The sequence below is a fragment of the Thamnophis elegans genome, chromosome 17 (assembly GCF_009769535.1).
Source record: "Thamnophis elegans isolate rThaEle1 chromosome 17, rThaEle1.pri, whole genome shotgun sequence".
NCBI classification, from domain to species: Eukaryota; Metazoa; Chordata; class Lepidosauria; order Squamata; family Colubridae; genus Thamnophis; species Thamnophis elegans.
The window spans coordinates 4,369,529-4,377,385 of record NC_045557.1 but is presented as its reverse complement, the minus strand read 5'-3'; the positions used below and the strand labels follow the sequence as shown (position 1 = coordinate 4,377,385).

General features: G+C 44.4%; 1 protein-coding gene across 1 annotated transcript; it reads left to right on the top strand.

The window, feature by feature from the left end:
• The first annotated feature begins 528 nt into the window (after positions 1-528).
• LOC116520119 (glycine-rich cell wall structural protein-like) lies at positions 529-1,767 on the top strand. Its single transcript, XM_032234272.1, has one exon. The coding sequence runs from the start codon at positions 529-531 to the stop codon at positions 1,765-1,767; it is 1,239 nt and encodes a 412-aa protein (XP_032090163.1).
• Positions 1,768-7,857: the final 6,090 nt, after the last annotated feature.

Genomic DNA, 7,857 nt, shown 5'->3' with positions numbered 1-7,857 from the left:
GCTTTTAGTTTGCATCTCTCTCTTTTCACTGCAGAGGCAAAAGAAGTCTTCTGTCCTGTCTTCTAGAGTTTTAAGACCCCGAGGAACCAAGGTAAGACAGATGCTCAAGTAGTTGTACCATTCACCGTCACAATAAACAAAGTAAGGCTTTTGAAAAACCTCAAGTATTGGTCCAACTATGATCCTCCAGAACTTGTTGGAAGGAACTCCATTCAACCCTGGCCAAATTGGGGGGGGGGGGATGCACTCTAATATCTGGACCAGATGGTGAGTCAACAAAAGAGGATGATTCTCCTCTTCCTTTAAAGATACCATGTCCTGTATTGGTTCTATTCCTGAATTGCGCGTGAAATAATTCTGAAATCGGGCAAAGCGAATTCTATAGTACTTCTGACTCTCAATGGCTTCATTAGCATTCTTTCTACCAATGGCATCAGCCTGGAAACTCTTCCCTGTTGATCAACTTCTTCTGAATTAAGCCCTTGATTCTCTCTTTCGCTCTTTCAGAGCAACAGCCCTCCCACAATGATGTCCGAGTGCTACGCCAGCTGTCCTGCCTCGACCGTCACAATTCAGCCGCCTCCTTTTGTCCTAAATATTCCAGGACCAGCATTGTACTGCCCTGACCAAGCCTTTGGCATTGAACAACACAACCCATGTGCAGGCTTTGGTGGCATGGTGGGGAGAGGTGGCGGTGGCATTGGCATTGAGGGTACTGTTGGAGGGAGCATGGGTGCTTTGGGCCCTGGAAGAGGAGGTTGGGGTGGTAGCTGGAGTGGTGGGAGTGGAATAGGGAGTAGGATGGGTGGTGGTTTGGGTCTTGGCGGAGTAGGAGGTGTGGGCGGTTTTGGACATGGTGGTTTGGGCACTGGAGGACCCACAGGTCTGGGCATTGGAGGGCTTGAAGGACCCAGAAGTGGTGGTCTGGGCATCGGAGGAGTAGTTGGACCCAGAGGTAGTCTGGGCATCGGTGGGCCAAGGGGTACCACAGCAGGTTGGAGTGGAGGTAGCGGAGTAGTGGGCACTGTTGGTGGTCGGAGAGGAGGTGTTGGGATAGGCAGCGTGACTGGTGGAGATTTGGGCAGTGGTGAAGGTGGAGTTATGAGTGGTCGGAGAGGCAGTATTGGAGCTGGGGGCTCTACAGCTGGTTGGAGTAGACATCGTGGAGTAGGGGGCACGATGGGTGTTCGGAGAGGCAGTGTTGGGACAGGCAGCATCACTGAGGGTGATTTAGGCACTGGGGGAGTTGAGGGCACCGGGCATGGTGGTTTGCTCTCTGGTGGAACAAGGATCACCACAGGAGGTAGCAGAATAGGAGTTAGAATGGGGGGACGGAGAGGTAGTATTGGAACTGGAGGCGCTATCTGTGGTGGAGTAGGGAGCAGCACGAGTGGTCGCAGAGGCAGCACTGGGACTGGTGGGCATTATGGCCTTAGTGGAACAAGGGGCAGTATGGTAGGTGGTTGGACTGGTGGCTGCCGAGTGAGTGGAAGCCACCGATATGGCGGTAGCATTGGGTATGGCGGTGGTGGGTATGGTGGTGGATACAGCAGTGGTGGATATGGTGGTGGATATGGTTCCTCTGGATATGGAGGTGGTCATGGTCACACAGGATATAGTTCTGGAGGATACAGACGGATCGGGTACTCTGCTGGTGGAGGGGATGGATACAGAAGTGGTGGATTCAGCAGCAGATCTTACGGAGGCTCCTATGGAAGGACCCTGGCCGTGATGCCAGGTCCTTCAGACATCTCCTCCTATTACTGAACATGGAAGAAACTGGAGAAGATAAACGTGAAACTGAATGCTATGTTTACAGCGATGGACTTAAGACAGAACCGTTGTCTCCTCACAACGCAACCTCAGGCCTGAAATCTTAGACTAGGTTTCAGTTGACCCTTCTGCCTTTCTTTATTCTCTTCTGACTGCACCCCAAGAGAGAGACATCATTTCCTTTCTGAGTTCCGCTGGTACTTTCTGGACTGGAGGAAGTGGTAGGGATCATGGACCTAGCCTGCTGGGGAAATGGAGACACTTCATTCCTACAGACTCCAAAACTGTGTTTGGATAGACTCCAGGAACACTCAAAAAGCATTTTTATGTGCAACAGGTATCTGCTACAGCAAACGACGATGCATGCTCCTGCTTAGCTACCCCGAACCTAAACCGCAGCTAGAATTGAACCAATGCTTCGTTATTTCTTTTGTTCTTCTGATTAAATTTCCTTTTGCATCACAATGCTCTCCTCTTTGTTTCCCCCCGTATGCTTTGCCAACTTCCCCCCCCAAACTGTTAGAAATCACAGAGTCATACAGAATTGGGCTGTGTATATAATGTGTGTGTGAGAAAATATGATTTTCGCAAAATGAGAACCACATCAAGTAGCATCCAAACCGATCTGGACTGCAGAGCTCCAGTTGACTGCTAGAGGGCCATAAGAAAGAGAGAGATGAAAAATGTTTTGCTTCCCTCTAGTGGTCATTATGTGGAATTTTCCAGCCTAAATGTAGCAGCTCTACGACAAAATTCAAAGCTGGATCTCTTATTTTTTTAAATGAAGAAATCGAACTCAAGGCATTGGCTAAAAGGAAATCCTGAGGAGGAAATATTAGATCTTGCTGGAAAGAAAATGGGACCTGTAGTTCCGAGATGAGAAGAATTGAACTTGATATGAATGTCTTTATACGTTCCACCAATCCAGATTGTCTCAATTTTGCAAATACCAGGTGACACCACATGATGGCGCACTCTCCCAAATGTACCAGGGAGCCTAGAAATTTGCAGCCGGAGAGTGTATGTTGTAATTAAGATCCAGGAAGATGCATTTGATTTATTTAGATAAATCTTCAATTTCCTTCTTAGATAATTGTGATCTGAGCGTCTTTCTCAGATGCCCCTATTTGCCTTTTAAAGAAACATAAGAGGTAGGATCTCTCAGTGATAAAATTCTCCATGGAATTGGCGCGAATTCAGTTTATGGGCAAAAGTAGTCCCACTTTCCAATTTTATAATCTCAGAGGCAACACAAGTGAGGTTGCGGATAGTAAAAGGGGGGGGGGAAAAGAAACAAATTGGGCACCAGTTTTACAAGCTGCAACTCTTATCACAACTCGTTGCGATGACCGCATTTTGGAGAGGTTGATTTGAAGGCGAGATATTGAAGAGAGAAAAAAAAGGAGAAATTTTAGGAAAAGTGCCAATGTGTTTTTGTTTCCCTTATCTTTGCTTGTGTATCAGTCTAACCACTAAACCACCCTGCCTTTTGGACAGGAGGAAAATACATCTCGCCCTCCCTGTTTTAAATATATTTGATGTGCCTTCCAAGGGGTGTGTGAACTATCTCAATAATGCGAGATTTGTGCTATTTGTATATTTAAAATCGTGGCCCTATATTTAGGCATTTCAGAACTCTGTTAAGACATTGATGTAATGTAGGAGGGAAGCAAACAATTAAATAAGTTATTTAGATTAAAAACTAGACACGAGCCAAACCACAATTTATTCCTCGCTTCCATTCTCCGGAATGAAATTAATTAGTAAACGGTTTTGAAGAGGAACTTTAAAATAATCTACACTACAGGGCCCATAGATGGTTAGAGCAATGTTTTTCTACTTTAAAGGCATGTGGACTTCAACTCCCAGAATTCCTCACCAGCTACTGATATTGAAATGCAACATTTAAGCCAGCAAAAGTACATTGCGGGGTATTTTCTCCCCTGCCTTTTCTTGAAATTATCAGTATTTTCAAAATTTCCAAAACTATGGTTTTGTGCAGTGAGTGGATCCCATTTTTCATGTAGGTATGAAATAATGCGATTTAAGCATGCGCCAGTGAAGAACTTCCTCATATTTCTCCATGAGGGTCCAGTCAAGCTTAAGATCTACCTGTTTTCCCCCCAAAATAAGACGCTCTCTTATTTTCTTTTTGACCCCCAAAATAAACACTTGGCCTTATTTTTGGGGAGGTCTTATTATTTTTGAGGTGCAGGAGGTGGAGAGCGTGGTCACCTCGTGGCTGCTGCTGTGTTGCAATATTTTCAGGGAGGGCTTATTTTAACGCATGGACTCAAAAGCCCGATTGCGATTATTATCTGGGGAGGTCTTGCTTTCGACTACACGACACAATATTTTCCAGAAATCTCCGAAGGCATAGCCAAGTGAAAAATCAAGTTACTTTTTGGCTTGACTCATGGGTGAGCTGGGTTAATGGGACATCAGCTCAACCCCAAATCCAGATTGTAGAAAATTGGGGCTCCGATACCCCAGACCTCCTGTTCATAAACAACACGCCTAACTGGGACATCCCTATGTGAGAAGGTTGGGTGGTGGAATTCCATCACCACGTTAGTTGGAAAAGATTTGTTCTACAAGTCAGATTTGCCTAGTGAAGTGTGCGTTCTTACTAGTATTACACAATCTACATACTCATTTGCACTGGCATTTTAAGTGCCTTGGGAGCGAGGGAGCACTGATGTTACAACCTCGAGTATTTAAGTAACTGAAAAGAAGAAGCTAGACAACAAGGTGTTGAATCTTACGCAAGGTCCCTCAGAGTTTAGACAACAAGAACGTCTCTGTTCAATCACCCCCGTTTATTTTGAGCAGTTCGAAGAAACAAGAAAGGCCCCCAAAGCAGGGGATAAATATGAAGTGAGCGAGAGAAGAGTCCAATAAAGAACAAGATATCAGGGCATTGTGGATCTTCAGCTTTCCGAAAGATCAGGAAACAAACCAAGATCGTCGCAATTCTTCCTCAGGTCTAGAACCGGTAAATGCTGGAGCTGTAGGGAGTGCTTGGCAGCGCTCGGGAGTAGAAGCTGGAAGTCCGGTGTGCTTGTGGTGCGCTGCGCTGGTTAATGATGGCGCACGGATTGCATTGCTCGATGCACAGAGGCTGGTCAGGGCAGCAGATGGAAGGACCCGGGATGGTGAGGATGAAAGGAGGTGGCTGGATTGTCACCATGGAAGGAGGACACGAGAAGGTACAGTGGTCTGGCATGTTGGAGGCAGCAGACATGTTGCAGTTCAGTGACGGATCTGCGGACGAAGAGAAAAACCCTCGTGTGTAATGTGCAATGCCCAGCGAGGCTTAGATCTTTTAAGATGCACACTGCACATTCCAAATACGTGGAATTGAGTGATAATTCGCTTTGTTTTCAGAGTTTGGGAAACGCACCGTAGGGTGCACTTCTAAACGGGTTGGGTTCCATTTAATGTATGTCTTCATGTTGGAATTCTTGATTGCTTCCACTTTTAGAGGACTTTAGAAAGAATAGCAGCAAACGACGCTAAGGCAAACAATAGGAACAAGAACATCCAAGGGTTGTGTAGATTATGAATCATCCCGAGAGCCCAAGTTTATACAAGCTCAAAAGTGGGAAACACCCTTAACTCCAAAGAAACACCTTCACAAGACGTTACGTCTCCCACCGCCTTTCTCAGTAGGTGACAACCTTCAAGAGGCACTTGGGTTATTCAGGCGTGGTAGATAGAACCCACCTGAGATAGGTCATCTTGTAGGTACCCAATCCCTGAGCCACATCGGGCTTTAGAGGCGAGGACCCTAACTCAACCACATCCACCACTAAAACTCAACCAAGTTTAATCCTAATTATGTAGCAATGCAGCTGCTTGGACAGAGCCTAGAAAGACTTAGTTGGACCTGATGGAAAAAAACTAGGTTTCTCAACACCAGAGATTGAAGTGGTGGCCCAGGAATGACTACATGTTTTGGAAGGAAACATGATGTGGCTATAGACAGTTTTGTTCTAGAGATGTTATGATGTGCCTTGGGATTTTAGATTTGCCCATTCTAGAGACATTTTTAGGGAATAATGTTCTGCACTCATCTAATCCTTGAGTCCCTTATTCTATGTTTTAACTCTTTCTTGTGGAGAAGAAACGCCAGATCATTAAACCTCTGGTGCTGATTTCCCTACGTTTAAAGCCAAAATCTAATTCAAGAAGCTCTTGGAAGCTACAGAATCACAATTTATTTTTCAACTAGCTGATAACCCGGCATAGCCTGGGTATGTTTTTAATCCCAATCCTGCATTAGAGGGAGCCCTCTTGTGGAGTACTGCGAAGTCGTTACCATGGCAACTCCACTGTGCTGTACAGTAGAAGCCATTTTAAGGCATAACAGGCTGTACCTTAACAGAACTTGAATCCAAAATGCACACTATCACTGTCAAAAATATACTGTAACTTGGCACTATAGATATAATTCAGTCCTTTTCATTTCAGCGGCCCAGGCATTCCAGAGTTATGCTGGAACACACACACACGGACACACACACAGCCATTTATATAGGTATAGATAAAGGACAGTAGAATCACTAAAAAAGGAGAAGAACCAAATCCTAAGAGACATCATCAAACATCTTCAAGCACCTGGACATAGAAATATGCACCAAGATGCCCCAGATCCTGAAAGCACCTACCTGAATCCTCGGAAGTAGATGGGGAGATGGATGAAATTCTGGGGGACGAACCCTTTATAGTGTTCATCGGATGGCCTGGGGGCACATTTGAGAATTCTGTTTGGGATGGTGGGGTTGTTGTCTTGCTGAATCGGTTAATTTCCGTGAGGAACTCCCCAAGATTCTTTTAAAGTAATGGCTCCCTGTCTTTGATGATAGAAACATTCATGAATGATTAATTCGCGATCATCTCCCAAACTCAGCTGAACAGCCACGCTTTCATCAGACAGTTAGCCAACCTCATTTCCAATGGAATTATTCTTGGAAGTCACATTACTTCATCGCCTGAAATTGCTTTCTAAGCAGGAATACCCACCAACTAGCTTTTCCTGAACCCTTGTGGTGCCAGTAATCCTCCACCTTCTACGTTTTGCTGACATCCTGGAATGAAGACGTTGCCCTTAAAGTTAAGAAGAGAAGAAGCTTCCGTACGTCAAGAAATCCATGGGATATACAGGATGACAGAATTCGAACCTCCCCTGATGAAGCACCCTCAACTTCTGGAGGCCACCCATTTTTGGGGTCTGTTTAGATCAGTCTTTTTTGTAACTGACTCAAAATGGATCTCTTAAGTTTTCAGAAAGGACTGTTTATGGTCAACCAGAGAAGTTCTGATTGAAATCTAGTTGTACTTCAGTCAATGCACAGACAATACCAGTTTTGTACTTTTTTAAAAAATGGAAAGAAAAATGAGAAGCAGAGTCCTTATAGCTATGTACAATGAGTTACATATCAAATGAAACAATTCCATATTTCTCATCCATGGTGGCAAAACCAGGTCCATCCATAAACATTTAAGTAAAATACGGTCTTCTTGATTTCATAATTCATCAGTGGCCTTCAAGAGAACACTCCTTTGGATACTGACCGAAGCAGAACTGCTATTAACTTGATTTTCTATGACTCTATTAGATCCTTCTTTTAATAACATGAAAATAGTTATTTTCATCAGTCTGGGGGGAGCAATTTTTTATCATGTATCTAACTGCTGGATGAATTGATCCATACTTATTGGTTCAATCCAATACTTCTACATCATCTTCAAGTTCAACAATGGTGATAACTGACGTAAAAGTGTAAAGGACCCCATTATGATAGTTAGTGGTTAAAGTCCACCAATTCAACAAAATTAAAACTGAAGGAAGATCAGCATGATGTACAACAGAAGAAGTGTCTATGGAGATTCTCCATCATCCAGGTCATGGTTGTCCCAAAGGTGCTTTTTTCAAGAGGCAACTGGACTTTCTGGTATTTCTTTGAAGACGTTTCACTTCTCACCCAAGAAGCTCCTTCAGCTCTATCTGGATTCAAGAAGCTTCTTGGGGGAGAAGCAAAACATTTTCAAAGAAAAACCAGAAAGTCCAGTTGCCTCTTC

Excerpts from the sequence above, each read along its gene's own strand:
- LOC116520119 (XM_032234272.1), top strand. The coding sequence starts at position 529 with ATGTCCGAGTGCTACGCCAGCTGTCCTGCCTCGACCGTCACAATTCAG.